Genomic DNA, 14,416 nt, shown 5'->3' with positions numbered 1-14,416 from the left:
TGATGTGTTACCTTGGACACTTTATGGCCTTAAGACTGTAACTGTGTAGCCAAATAAACTCCCTTTTTATAAAAGCCAGTCCGTCTCTGGTGTTTTGCATTCCGCAGCATTAGCAAACTAGAACATGAAGAAAAACATGAACAACCTCCTTGGATGGTAAGATATGAGGTGACTCTTCCTTTCTCCATTTTTGAGCACATAACTTCTTATGATCACAAACATCAAAACAACTCTTTTTAAGTGATTCCAGTTTGACACTACAGTGAGGAAGATTTTACCACATTCAGGCATGTCTACACAGGAAGAACCCATCAGATTCAGCTGAGAAGGCAGAGTAACCGAATCTGCAACCTGTCAGGAGAGCCGCGAGATGCAGCGGAGGAAAGAGAGCCCACTCTCCAGGAGATCCCAACACGAGTTTCATCGGAAGACTATTCAGATTTTCCTTCTCCATAGAATTTGTGCAACTCCACAACGTGGGCCAACTTCTGGGAGGAGGAGCCTCCGAACCTTCATTTACACAGTGACTCCTCTGGTGGAGGGTTCTTTATAGAAAACACCTGGGCCACACTTCAGACAGAACATGGTCTGTTTACTGGCTAATTTGGCCCCAGGAAGAACAATTCACAGCCAAAGGGCTTGATGAGGCTGTCCAGCCTGCAGTGCAGCCCTCGCAGCCCTCGTTCTTATTTTAGAAATGAATAGAAATGTTAGAAGGCTCCCTCTGGGCCGCACTTCTTAAATACTTCCAGATATTGGCATCAGCAGAGCCACTTTTCTCACTGACATTATTCTATTCAACAGACAGTAAACCTAAAATGTTAAAGGATTTCTGTTTCTCCTGTCATGTGACAAAGTAAAGTTATTTCATTTGGGAGAAGAAAAAGGTAGCAGGTTAACGGACTTATTTTTTCTTGGACGGGCCTCTGTGCAAAAAAGTAAGAACAGAAATAGAAATAGAAAATAACAAGAAAATGAAATAAAAGATCACCAGACCCACGGTTGCCTAGGATAGTAAATTCTGGGCCATGCCTGGACATGGTATCCCAGTGGTGCTCATTGTCCTGACTTCCCTGGGGGCTGGTGCCAGGCTGCCCTGACCCAAGAGCCCTGTGCCCACCTGGAATTTTGAGGTTCAGGTCACAGATGCTCCCAACAGTGGCCACGGAGGGGGCCCGACTGGTACGAGTGATACTCTCCTTGACTCTTCCCTCCCCGCTGATCTTCACAGTGAAGGGGCTCCCTGCAAGAACCAAGAAGGCCTTCAGGAGCAGCCAGAGATGCAGCACGACAATCTCAGAATACGCAAGCACCAGGCAGGGCAGGCAGAGGGGGCCCCACTTACCAGGCACATGCTCATCAGCAAATTTGGTGGAGACGATGTAAACCCCGGGCACAGTGGGGAAGTAGGAGACCTTGCAGGTGCCATCCTCCAGGTCCTCTGTCTGGATGTCCACTTTGCTAGGGCCTTCCACCGCTAAGGAGATGCCACCGTAACCTGAAACACAGCAGCCCAGGACTGTTCTACCAGCAAATCGTGAGGAAAAGGGAGCTTGATGAATGCAGAAAGGGCATCCCACCCTTAAAACGTAAACTGCTATTTCCAGACAATGGAAAGGAAATAACGGTGGCTCCTTTCGTTGAGTCCCTGGGCTCTGAGAAGTCCTGTAGTGAAATAATCTGCTGAATGTGACTTTGACCACAGAACCTTCTTCTTGAGGATATCTACTAATACTCCACGGAGCAAGTGTTCTGCAGAAACCACTGGCAAAGATGCTGCCCATATGCCTCCAAGAACAGGAGCCTTGGGTACTTTATCACTAGTCACGGGCCTGAGAATCTAAATTTTTAAACAGCTGCCTCTGATGTCCAGCAAGAAACCACTGAGTCAGCTGTTCTGATGGTTTACCAACAGGGAATGTCTGCCCATTAGGATCAGAAATTCTCCAGCCTCCTCCCCTGGGAATGTGATTTTGTCTAGAATTCACAAACACAGCCATCACTCAAGAGGGCAGAAGATGAAGACACTGGGTTGTAGCTTGAAAGAGCTCCTCAGACCATCGCAAAGAGGGAACAGGACGAGATTCCTCATTTTCATGAAAGCAGATGAAACTGAACACGATCCCGGAGAGCAGGCCCAACATTCTTTGCTTTGGGACATGCCTGGAAGCTCCTGGGAAGCTGAGAACAATGGTGGGAGTATGGATATTGAAACAGGGAACTGGGAGTTGTCGTCGCCCTGGGTTCAAATTCCATAAGCAGACTGGGCTGTTAACTCCTGTGAGCCTATTTCTTCATCAATAAAACAAAGATAATAATACCCACATCCCCAATTGCTATGAGACTTAAATGACAATGCAGATAGAAGGATGCTAAGAAAGAAGAGGGAGTTGGCAGGATGAAAAGGTGAAGCAGTCTGTGCAAAAGGAAGCCAGTTCCCTCCCTCAAGCCCTGCACCTCTCCCCTGGGGCCCCCCACCACCCCCACCCCACAGACCTGCATCCCTTGTGTCCACAATGAAGTCAGACATCTCGAAAGTCCGGCCTTCCACCAGGCCGCGGCCGTAGACTTTGGCTCTGCGGGCATCACCGATCTCAGACTGGACCACCATGATGGACACGGGGCTGTTGGCCACGTGGTTGCCGTTCTTCTTGATGCTGACCAGGTGCTCGCCCACCTCCCGGGGGATGAAGGAAATGCCTGGACCAGAGCACAGAGTTTTGTAAAGGGGGTGGAGAGGGGCGGAGGGATGGAGGAGAGGAAGTGGGAGGGACACAACCCTGCAGGGATGGAAACATGACTTCCTTCATGACTTTCTGGCAACCCAGATTGTCTAAGAGGCTGGTCAGCATCGCAAAGCAGAAACGCCTGTGACCCAGAGGTTTACCACATCTCACGCTTCAAGGTGTTATCAGTTGTCAAGAAAGGACCACAGGAGCCTCCCATTTGCCACCCCAGATGTCCAGGCTCTGGCCAGGAAGGCAGCCTGGGCTCACCGATGTGGTTGTTGGGCAGCCTCTTGAGGAGGCAGGGCTCGTCGCGGCCAGATGGGGCCTTAATGCTGGCCGTCAGGGTGCTGAGGTCAGTCTCACTGATGTCCAGCAGGAAGTCAGCGGCAGAGCCCAGCTTCACCTGGGAGCACCGTCTGCTGTCGTCTGGGAAACACACACCCCCACCCCCAATGGCTCCTGTTACATGTGGGCTCCACCCTCTCTGGAGCCCTCACTCCACCTGCTGTTTACAGACACACAGGCGAGACAGTTGCCCAACATTTAGTGAAAAGGGTGCCTCAGACAATAAGCAGACCTAACCAATGAGGAAGGATCTTGACTTATTTCAGGTTGAGGAGAAGACTAGGACCTGGCAAAACTTGGATGTGGATCCCAGGATACATCCACGTGCGAACTTTGACTAAGCCATGACCTCTCCAAACCTCAGGGTCCCACTTGTAAAGTGGAGAGCAGAAAATCTAGGAGCAGTGCTGTGGAAGGCCTCCTTGAGTTTATTTATTCATTTATTCCTTCAATGAATGCCTCCATCCGAGGGCCTGTTATGTGCACGGTGGAGTCACAGCGGCACAAAATAAGTGCCCTCCAAATGGCAGCTCCCATTGTTCCCTAGCTTACCAGAAAAGGGAGGAATTTGGCCGGCCCAAAGTTTAACTTGCCTCCCCAGCTCCTTCTCAAGGAGTCTCCGTGAAACCTCAACTCAAACAGATGCCCGGCCTGCAGCCCCTGAGCCCCCAGCAAGCCAGGCAGCCCCACCTGTGATCTTGGCTGTGAAGGGGCTGCCAGGGATGTGCTTGTCGTTGTACTTGACCAAGATGCTGTAGTCGCCGGGCAGGGTGGGCAGGTAGGTCACTGTGCACGTCCCATCTTTGTTGTCAATGCAGCTGATTTCGGCCTTGGAGGGCCCCTCAATGGCCAGGTCCAGACCACCTGTGAGTGGGAGCAAGGAGGCGGGGATTCCTTGTTTCAATAGGGATAACAATGCACCAAGGGTATTCCCCAACCCTGGGAGCAAAGGGCCTGTGTCATGTCAGAACAAAGCAGCTTATACAGTAAAAATGCCCACTGGGAAGACAACCCACCATCTGAATCCCTCACATGTGACCCTGAAGTTCTCTCCACTCTTCAGGATGTGTGGGGTGAGCAGAGGATGGAGCTCCCACATGCCAATCACACCCACTGTTGGGGGAGACGGGGTGTCGGGCACAGACACCTGGCCACCCCATTAGAGCCACACATTTAGAAATCTCGGTGAATACAGTGGGCCCAGAGTTTTGTCTGGAATGGGCCACTAAGTACTCATGTGATCCTGTGGAAACATTTATTTATATGTGTAAGAATCCAAAACAATTAAGTTTCAGGCCAGACACACAGTATTTCACAGCATGAATCTGATTTCAGTCAGAACACGAAGGACTGCAAACATTTCTGTTTTGGGTAGGAGACAGAGCAGCATTACATGAGAGACAGATTTATATGAGAAAACATAAGACAACACTCCCATTCAGAAGTTTTAATTTTAAAAGCTGCCCTAGAATTGTGTCCCTGTAACTTTCCCAAATGGAAGTTTGAAAGTGTATAAGCACACACCACACCGTACCTTCTCCTGCGTCCTCGGTGACGATGGTGAAGGTGGCGGTTTTGTTGGCCACCCCGTACACCAGGCCTGGGCCGTATGCAGAAACGCTGCCACTGTTGGGGTAGTTCACATAGAACTGGAGCGGGCTCTCTTGGGTTTGCAAAGGACACAGACAACAGCAGGAGTCATTAAGGGGTGAATGCGTACAGGCAATGGGTTTCTTAAACATTCACGGACCAGCAGGCGGGCCTGGTGTCTTCCATGCAAAGGCAGAAGACAAAGGAGACATGGTGGAGCTCACCATCCTAGGACACCCAAGGGCTCTGTTTAGTATGACTCCTTCAAACACCACAAAAGAAAAATAATCCCTGAGTTGGCTCTAGCTAGGAGGGACAAAAGCAAGGGACTCCGGCTCAACTTAACAAATGAGGAGGACACATCTGCGCCAACTGGAGAAATGACCAACTCACACTACCAGAGGGAGCGAGATGGGAGAGGCCTTTTGGAGAGGCCTTTTGGTAAGGTCATTTGCCTGCACCTTTCAAAAGGTTAGGCCCGTGACCCGGGGATCCCACCACTAGGAATTTATTCCACAAAAGTGGCCCCCATCCCACCCCTGCTTCCAGACTGATGCAAGGGCTTTCCTCTCCTCTGGGTCCAGATGGAAAACAGGGTAAGACCCTGGCGTCTAACAGCAGGGGCTGGTTAAAGAAACACGGTTCTATTCATGCAGCTATTAAGAGGAATGAGGTAGATCTGTGTGTACTAACTTGGGAAATCATCCATGATGTGTTGCATTAAAAATAAAAGAAAAAAACAATTTGATACATATTAATACCATATCCCATTCACTTAAAAACAAAGCAAGATGAAATTGTGTGCATGTTTATAAGTACACAGAGAAACATCTGAAAAGATACACACTCAAACCAGCAGTAGAAATGGAAGGGGAGTGTGGGAAAGACACTTGTTACCCTCTATGCACCTGTATTTTTAGCATATTTAAATAGAAGCAGATAATACATTTTTGTTTTCAGCAAATATTATGTACACTTATACACATCAACTAAAGTGAACGTCAAACTAGGGGAAATATTTGCAACACCTATCACAAAGGGCTCATTTCCCCAATATTTAAATGCTACGGAAACTTAAATATTTAACATTTAAATTTTAAATATTTAGAGACTAGCATGACAAAGGCCAGTAAGCAAATGAAAAAAATGAGCCAAGGATAAGTTCAGTTGACAGAAAAAGAAATGCAAATGGTACTTAAACCTATGGAAAGTTGCTCAATCTTATTCACAAGAGAAATATAAAAACAAATAAGCAGAGATACCATTTTTCAACTATCAGATTGGCAAAGATCCAAAAACTTTGGTAAATGTGTGGGAAATCAGGTACTCTGCTACAGTGCTGGTGGGTGTGTGGCTTGGAACCACCCTGATGAGAGCAATTTGGCAAGATCTATCAAAATTACACCTGCATCCTGAGACCCAGCAGTTCCTCCTCTGGGAAATAAACCTCACAGATACACCTTCACGAGCACGAAGAGAGGTATGTGGAAGGTGCTTCCCTGTGGCATGGTTAGAAATAGCAAAAGCTGGAAAGAACTAAATGTCTCCCATGGGCTCTGGTTAATATCCAGATGGCGGAAGATCATGAGGATGCTCTCTCATCCAGGATATACTGTTAGGTAAAAAGGGCAAGGGCAGCATAGTATGTACAGTACGCAACTATTTATGCTCTAAAAGGGGTGGTGGGCTTAAAAATCAGCATTCCTATTTGCTTTTCTATTCTAAAAGATACTCTGAAATCGAATGGAAAAAAATTAACAACAGGCAGCTTTATTTTTAAGCCACGTGAATGTGTTCCCTACTCAATTGCTATTAATAAGAAATATTTAAACAATTTGGTTAAAAAAATAAATGAAAGAATAACACTGTGCTGGCTTTCCTCAAGGGCATGCTGACAATAAGGCAGTTTTGTCCTCTTTTCTCCCGGTCACAACCTCTTCCACCCGCACAGGATTCAGGCTGGAAAGTCCCTCCCCATGCCTCCCATTTTTCTCCCAGCTCTCCCTTTGGCCACACTCAGCTTAGTGGCAAAGACAAACAACCACAGCCCGACGGGCCTGCACTGTGACCCAGGAGGCTGAGCTGCAGCACCCATTCTGGAATCACTGGATCTACTAGGCTCACAGGCTGTTTCTTTTCACAGGGACGTCAACACTGCTTTCCCAAACTGACACTGAGAACCGCTCCCACACAGCGGCCAACCTGGCTGTCTGCAAACCTCCCAGATCTTCGGGGCCCTGAACCCTGGAATCCTGCTGGGCTGGCGGCAGGGCTGCGGAGCCCAACTCACCTGGGATGTGGCTGCCCATGTATTTGATGTGCATCTCGTGGAGCCCGACCTCAGTGGGGGCGTATCGGACGGTGACCGTGCCATCCTTGTTGTCCACAATCTCCGGTGTCGCCGTCTTCCCGGAAGGCATGTGCACCTCTCCTGGGGAGCACAGGGACACAGGACCACAGCCCATCAGTGACTTTTCCCGGAGAAGCTGAGCCCAAAGTGCAGGCTGCCTTCAAACTAAAGGCTTTCAGACTCAAGAACAGGTTTTGTTGTCCAAAACGTCCAAGTTGCACCATGGGAAAAAAGAGACCTATTTGCTTTTATTTCCATTCTCTCTGGCTTCCACAAAATGCAGCAAGCGACTCTTAAGTAAAGGGTTTTCAACATCTGATGAATTAGGAGCTTAAACGGGATTCGAGAAGGCCATGAAACCAGTGGGATTAGTAGAGTCAATTCAAAGAGAAGCAGGCATTAAAAAGAGGCTGGAGAGAGAAAGGAACTTGTGTATGGTAGACCTCGGTGCCAAGATCATATTTGGAAAAGTTACAGAATAAGAGAAGACAGGGAAAAAGGGGGAACAGAAACCCAATAGCTGAGAGGTGTCCAACTTTGAGGGAATCACAGGCCCAATGGGGACTGTGATGTAAGTTACAGATGAACTGCATCTTTAGAGAAACATATACCACCCACGACATTCTGCAATCTCAGGGGCTCACGGACCCCTGGTCTGGTCTGGTGGGCAGGGGGAGCCACCTCTGGGCACCATTCTGGAGTGCTGAGGCAAGTGGATGCGAACAAGATGGCTCTCAGGACCACACTTACCGGTAATTTCTCCTTTCCTGACAGCGAATGGAATGACCAGGTCGAAAGGCTTAAATCCTAGGCCGTTCATGTTACTCACTGGGACATAGGCCTCTTCGGTGACCTAAAAACAAGAAGCAGCGGTCACCAGGTAAAGCAATATAACAGAATGGGCTGAGGCAGCTATTGGGCAAAGCAGCTGGTGATTTTGCAAGCCAGTCAAACCAGGATTTGGGGATGGGGCTGCCCATGCACAACAGATTTTATCTTAATTGTGCCCAGACCCAGGGCAGATCCTGAAGGATTTGAGAAGTAGTGCTGACCAATTGCTAGAAATCACTTGGCTTGTAAAACCCCCAGGAGTGCCCACAGGCAAGTGGAAAAGTGAGAGACAGTGATGTCTGTGAGTCCCAAGAGGCTCCACCTGGAAAGGTTTAGTTGCTTGTGGCCTGGAAAAAAAGGTGTATTTTAAATGGCAGAGAGTAGCACAGCAGTTGGCCTTTTCCCTGAACAGAAACCAAATGTGCAAGTAGTGACTATGAGAGTCAGCAGGAGGGCTGGAGACAGCTGTCCATCTTTCCCTTTAAATGCAGAGACAAACTGCACCGAGCGTGAACACAGACATGACGGTTGGTGATTCATGGAGCGTGTATGATGACAAGGAGCTGGGTGGTATTACAGAGAAAGCAGGGATCTTTGACATGGACTGATCAGTGGGGGAGAAACAAATGACCAGGACACCCAGAGGGCCTAAGCAATGCCCAAAAGCAGGCTGCAGCTTTTCTGAAATGAAGGCTGAGTGAACAGAGAAACACAAAAGGGAAAAAACAAAAGTGTACCCAGGGCCTGAATCCAGGGGGACATGCATTTACCGGTGCCTCTTCCACAGCCATGACTTCCCCATCCGTGGCCTGGTTGGTGGCAAATGGAGATTAGTTGGAAGTCACATTGGAGGGATATTGCTACTCAGTAGATTCTACAACCTGAGAGCCACTTCCTCCCCGTCTGCTTCATCTGTACAATAGCGTGTCACTTGCAATCATGGGTGCCCACATCCTTAGTATCCTCTCGGAGAGCAGGTCGGTGTCCTCTCTTCACATGTCAAATGCACATGCCACTTGACCCCATGCCCACTTTTAGGAAGCAGTCCTACAGAACTGCTGGCAGGAGACTACACAGCTAAATGGTAAGAGCCAGGGGGTTTATAGGTGCCACTGTTTGTGATGGTGAAAAATGGAAGCAACCTAAATGTCCACCTTTAAGGGAACTGGTTAAATAAACTATGGTAAATCTGTGCAGTGGAACACTTCAAACCATTAAGAAGCAGTTCAGTTTTATGAATTAACATGGAAGGGGATCTGTGGCACACTGGGGGAAGGAAGAAGGATGTCAAACAATATGGACAGTGTGAGCCCATGAACAAAACAGCAGTTTGTTGTGTAAGCAGAGAAAAACACTGGTCATCTCTGCAGCATGGAATTGGAAAAGGGGTCTCTTTTTGCTTGATAAATGTCTAAATGGTTAGTGTTTTAAAATTTTTCATATATTAATAAAACATGAAATCTTCACTTCATTCTCCTAATCTGATGTTCCTGAGCTATCCGACCCTCTGGTGCCAATAACCCTCTCACCAGCCCTCTTCTGCCATGATGAAGAACAGGCTGGAAAGCCTCCCCTAGCAGGAAAGGCCTGTGTGCCCACGAGAACCCTTTCTTGTGTATTCTGCCATCTACAGAAGGGGGCATCACTTACAAAGGCAGCTTTGTGAGCTTCTACATCTGGGGACAGCCCTGTCCCCTGCTTCTAGCACCCTCTCCAATTGGGCTACACAGGGCTACATCAGCCAGGGGGAAGATTTTTTAATGCATAAGCTATGGCCTTTCATCCAAGACTTCTCAAAGCTGGAAGCAGATAAGCAGGTCAGTGGCTTCACAGGCTATGCCTGGGGGGTATATTAACTGAACCAGCTGCTGGGTCTCCTTGGCACATCTGCTATGAATACAGTGCTGGAAGTTCAGGCCCCTTTGGACCCCAAGCCTGTAGAGGAAGGCAGGGAATCTGCCCAGTTGAAGCCAGTGGACAGCAGTTGGTCCACTTAGGAAAGGCTGGAGACAGCCTGGAACGGGAGAAGGTCAAATCCAGCTACCATAGGGGAGCATCACTTTCTGCCTTTAGCAGGCTTGGAGCGGTGTGTAGACACAAAGTGTCCCTGCTGTGTGGGCACTGCAGGGCCTAGTTTCCTAACGGTTCTCATGGCCCCCACTTCATGCCTCTGGCCTGCCTGCTAAAATTTTCACACTCAGTCCCACCCAATGTGGTGTCATCTCTCCCGCTGACAGCAAGTCCAGGCCATGACCTCTGTCCCTGGGCAGCCCTTCCATCCTGCCTAATTCTAACTAGCCAGATAAAACCTACCATGAGTGAAATACAGATCCTGAGAATTGCAACTGGGACCCTTCTCTATAAACAAGAAGGATGTCAACTTTCTAGCTGCAGGAGAAAAGCACTCCCAAATGAATAATGTCAAAAGTTGACAACTGTTTACATATTGAGACATAAAAGAGCCTCCGGATCTCTGGCAAAATGTTTACAGATAAACAAGTGTCTACGAAAAGAAAAAAAAATGCTTGAACAGATTATAGATGGTTTGGAAGAGTCCCCAGACTTCTGTCTGGAATGGAATCTTCTTGCCCTTTTCCACTGCTGCACAAAGAGAAATAATTAGAAAGTGCTTGTTAGGCCCAGCGCCAGGTCATTAAGGGCCTATGAATCTTGTGGTCAAGTGTGGTCACTGCCCTTGACATCCAAGGGCACTGGGTGAGGGACATGACACTCGGGCTGTCAGAGCAGGCCCTGTGGGTCAGCGGACTTGGGCTCTGAGCCTTGCTCCTGTGCCACGGGGTATTACCTTGGGGGCTGCTGTCTTCCTTTGCAGAAGGGTCAACAATGCTAGATTTTGAGTGTTAAATGAGATAATGCACCTAACTGTCATTAATTGTCAGAGGAAAATCTAAAGCCACTCAGAAATGAAATTAAAGACCCTAATCATTCTCTATCCCAGTCCTTCGCATAATAGAATCTTTTACTCCAGATGTTCCTAGCTTCAAAAGACAAGGCATTTCCCCCTCATATGCAAAATTTGTATCTTTCAAAACACAAACTGGAAGGCTTTAAGTCCTGGGTATCAGTGTCAAGTCCTTGGTCAAAATAGCATCAGGAACCTCCCTCTTCTAGCCGTGGGAAAGGAGAGGAGGAACAGGGAAGGACTAGCAGAAAAGGATAAAAAATTGTACCGCTCTACATATAAACTTTTTTGGAAAAGTGCATTTTTCTGAATGGGGTTAGGCTGGGACATTGCCTAAGTCCCTTAGCATGACAGACACCTCGGTGGCCAATAAGAATCCCCATTGACTCTTAGAGCCAAAGGGTCTCTGGGTTTCCAGAGATTACTCTAGGGCTCTACAAGCCTACAACTGCTTAAAAACTTTTTTTTCGAGAGAAAAAAGTAGAAGGGGATGTCCTAGGCAGGACTCCATAAAACAGCAGCTGGTACTGTTCCTGCTAACAGAATCGTGCTCTGGAGTGGGTCTTTGCCTTACCATGACAGTGAAGGGGCTGTTAGGAATATCGACACCACCAAAGCGCACGTAGATCACGTAGGTGCCCGGCTTGGCGGCTGTGTAGAAGATGTCATAGGTCCCGTCCTCGTTCTCAATCACGTCGGCCTCAGCCTCAGTGCCGTCTGGGGTCAGAACCGTGCAGGTCACTTTCCCCTTCCCGGCCGTCTTCGCGTCAACCACAAAGCCCACCTCCTCGCCGGTTTTCACGGTGGAGGCGATTCCGGGACCTGGCGAGAAACAAGTTCAGGAGCAGGGAATGGAAGCATCAGCCTGGGACACTCACCCGGGAGGCCCTGGAACAAATCACACTCATCCGCGCTGCATCTGCAAATGTTAGATCTTCAGCTGCCAGCGCACAGAGGGATGTCCCAAAGAGCACCTGGGATGGTGTTGCTCAAGGAACTAGTCCGTCAATTACTGATTAAATGAGGAGGATCTGCAAGCTCTGAGTGTCATCAACCCAAGGTTAGGTCTGTTTCATTAGCAGTCAAAGGTATGGGGATAAGGGTTAACTTGCATCAGCAAACATATATTGGGTCTTGTCTAAGTGCCAGATACACACAAAGGTGAGCAAGACAACTCCTTGCTCTCTGGGACCTCAGAGCCCAACAGGGCAGATGGAGGCAGGCACCAAGAATGACACACAACCTGCCACGGAAATGCTACACAGGACCAACGTGCAGAAGAAAGACTCAAGCATTCTTCCTAGAGTGCCCTGCAGCACATCTCTGAAAAGGCTCTAAGAATTCCTATCCCAGGGTTGCCACATTGACAGAGGGCTTCCTGAAAAAAAAAAAGGGGAGTGTGGGAAATGGCTGAATTCTGAAGGATGTGGGTACTCTTCGTTAGGGGAGACATACAAATCTTCCCCAAACAATGACCAGGCTCTCTTTCTCTCTGACATGTGACATCCCTTTACACAGGATTCACACAGCAGCAGGGAGTGCAGGAAGTGTGAACTAAAGGCACACTGACAAAAAGAAGCAAAGTATGTAGGAACAAGAGACAACGAGTAGAAGATGGGACTGGAGAGTCTGTGGAAGGCCTTGAATGACAGACCAAGAGATGGGGTCTACAGCTGCAAGGCTCAGCAGAGTAAGCAACAAGTCTGCCTGGCTGAGGAAGAGTCCTGCCGGGCTGGAAAGCAAAGAGGACTGCCCAAAATTAACACTCCCTCTGGCTAGCAAAGACAATCCAGTTTGTCAATGGCAGCAGGACACACCTAGGAGGTAGCAGATTGGCCAGCGTTACAAAATTTCTCAATTTTTGATCCCAAAAAGGCCACGTTGAGCAATTTACAACTTCGCCTGGAAAGCCAAAAGATTTTCTCCATTCAGAATAGGCTGAGATATGAGAAAAGCAGAACACATTCAGGAGGGGCCTATGTTTAGTTTTCTTATTTCAAGAAAAGTAAACCTCCTCCATTTCAGAGATGGGGATTCGTGTTTTGAAATCTACTAATGCAGCCCCACAGACTTACAAGAGTTGTTTTTAGAAACTGAAGGGCTCATAGTCATGTCTTAGAAATTGAAGGAACTATGATGCTCAGACTGTCATGGAAAAGTCTGGAGAGGCCTACGCATAAGTCCCTAGTGTAGGGGAAAATCTTTGATCCTTTAACATGTTTCTTTAATGCTGACCCAAAATGCTCTTGAATAAATCTTGAATAACACTCTCTACTCATGAAAGGCAGAAACTTGCTGTTTTCACAGGACTTACCATCATAGCTGAGATTTCAACAAGTACCCACTTCAAAAGTCATACAATAGCTACTATGGGCCAGACACCGTGCTAAGCATTTTCATGCCTGACCTTACCTAATCTTTGCAATAACCGTAACAAACAATCTCTGATCCTCAGCAGAGCTTCTGAAATCTGAACTTCCCCCAAAAATCTTTTACCCTAAGTCTGACTGAAGCTCAGAGAGGCTGAACAACTTGCACAGATCACACAGCTATTATGCGGCACGGAAGGGCTAGATCACCCTTTCCAACTCCAAGGCCCCAGCTCCTGACCCGAGGCTTTGCTGCACTCACCCGTGGCCAGGCACTTGCTGGCATCGCCCGTCTGTGTGGCCCGGATGCGATAAGGAGAAAACGGGATGTTGTCCCCGCCGTAGGTGACCCCGATCGAATAGCGCCCAGTCTTATCGGGGATGTAGGTGACGCTGTACGTGCCGTCTTTATTGTCATGCACAATGGCTCTTTTGGGTTTACCATCTTGGTCCTGTGAATCACAGAGAACTGCTATTTAGGGGGTTGTAACTGAGATTTAGAAACCATTCATGGAAAACCTTAGCACATTTTGCTCATTAACTAAGAGTCAAAATTAATGGCTTAAAACAATCTTTTTTTTTTTTTTTTTGGTAGGGAAGATGGCACCAGATCCTTTAAAACCATGATGGACACAGCCAATTCTTAATAACTTTTCTGTCAAGGGAACAAATGCATAGTGTTTTTGCTCCAGATCCACTGAAATGCAGGAAGGAATGTGTGGCAAAAGCTCTGGCTTACACACCACAACATGTACTCTCCCTTTCCTCTTTAGTAATGGGACCCTAATTCTTAGCTGGGTGCACTGCTCCCAGAACACGAGACCCCACTGCCAAGCTCACTTGTCACTAGGCACGGCCATGTGATTTGTGACTAACTTCTAGCTAATGAGATGGAAGTGAAATTCTTCCGAGGGGCTTTTGGCAGGGCAGCTTACGGGCGCTGACCGAGCTGAGAAGCCCCCTTCTCCCCTCCTGCCCTCCTTCCTCCTCCTGGCCTGCCATGCCAACAGCCTGTCAGTCCACGAGGAGACCCTGAGCCAGACGCCACATGCCGGGACAGGGGAGGAGGAGATGGCGTCTGATTTCTCGCTGGACCACAATCACCTAGACGGCAGCTTCCCCCTGGGCCTTGTTTTACAAGAGAGAATAATCCCACATGTTTAGTCACTCTCTTATTTTGGAGTTTACTGTGATTGCAGCAGAACTTAGACCTAACAGACCCAATGAGTAATTTTAAACATTCTATAATAAAAATATAGGACTAAAAAGCAAAATACAT

The 14,416-nt window shown here is 48.0% G+C and overlaps 1 protein-coding gene across 3 annotated transcripts in view; it reads right to left on the bottom strand.

Moving 5' to 3' along the window:
* Window positions 1-14,416, bottom strand: part of FLNB (filamin B) — a 136,929-nt gene that overhangs the window by 19,636 nt on the left and 102,877 nt on the right. For 2 of the 3 annotated variants that reach the window (XM_037798961.1, XM_037798964.1), the window contains 11 exons: window positions 13,400-13,589; window positions 11,343-11,590; window positions 8,583-8,654; window positions 7,765-7,867; window positions 6,955-7,095; window positions 4,609-4,737; window positions 3,765-3,938; window positions 2,997-3,155; window positions 2,497-2,700; window positions 1,346-1,498; window positions 1,121-1,243 (listed from right to left, as the gene is read on the bottom strand). In XM_037798961.1, the coding sequence (XP_037654889.1) occupies window positions 1,121-1,243; window positions 1,346-1,498; window positions 2,497-2,700; window positions 2,997-3,155; window positions 3,765-3,938; window positions 4,609-4,737; window positions 6,955-7,095; window positions 7,765-7,867; window positions 8,583-8,654; window positions 11,343-11,590; window positions 13,400-13,589 (1,696 nt within the window). The remainder of the gene's footprint in view (window positions 1-1,120; window positions 1,244-1,345; window positions 1,499-2,496; window positions 2,701-2,996; window positions 3,156-3,764; window positions 3,939-4,608; window positions 4,738-6,954; window positions 7,096-7,764; window positions 7,868-8,582; window positions 8,655-11,342; window positions 11,591-13,399; window positions 13,590-14,416) is intronic. The other variant, XM_037798973.1, reaches the window with a different exon arrangement.

This window comes from Choloepus didactylus, chromosome 1 (genome assembly GCF_015220235.1).
Source record: "Choloepus didactylus isolate mChoDid1 chromosome 1, mChoDid1.pri, whole genome shotgun sequence".
NCBI lineage: Eukaryota > Metazoa > Chordata > Mammalia > Pilosa > Megalonychidae > Choloepus > Choloepus didactylus.
This window is presented reverse-complemented; position numbering and strand designations above follow the sequence as displayed.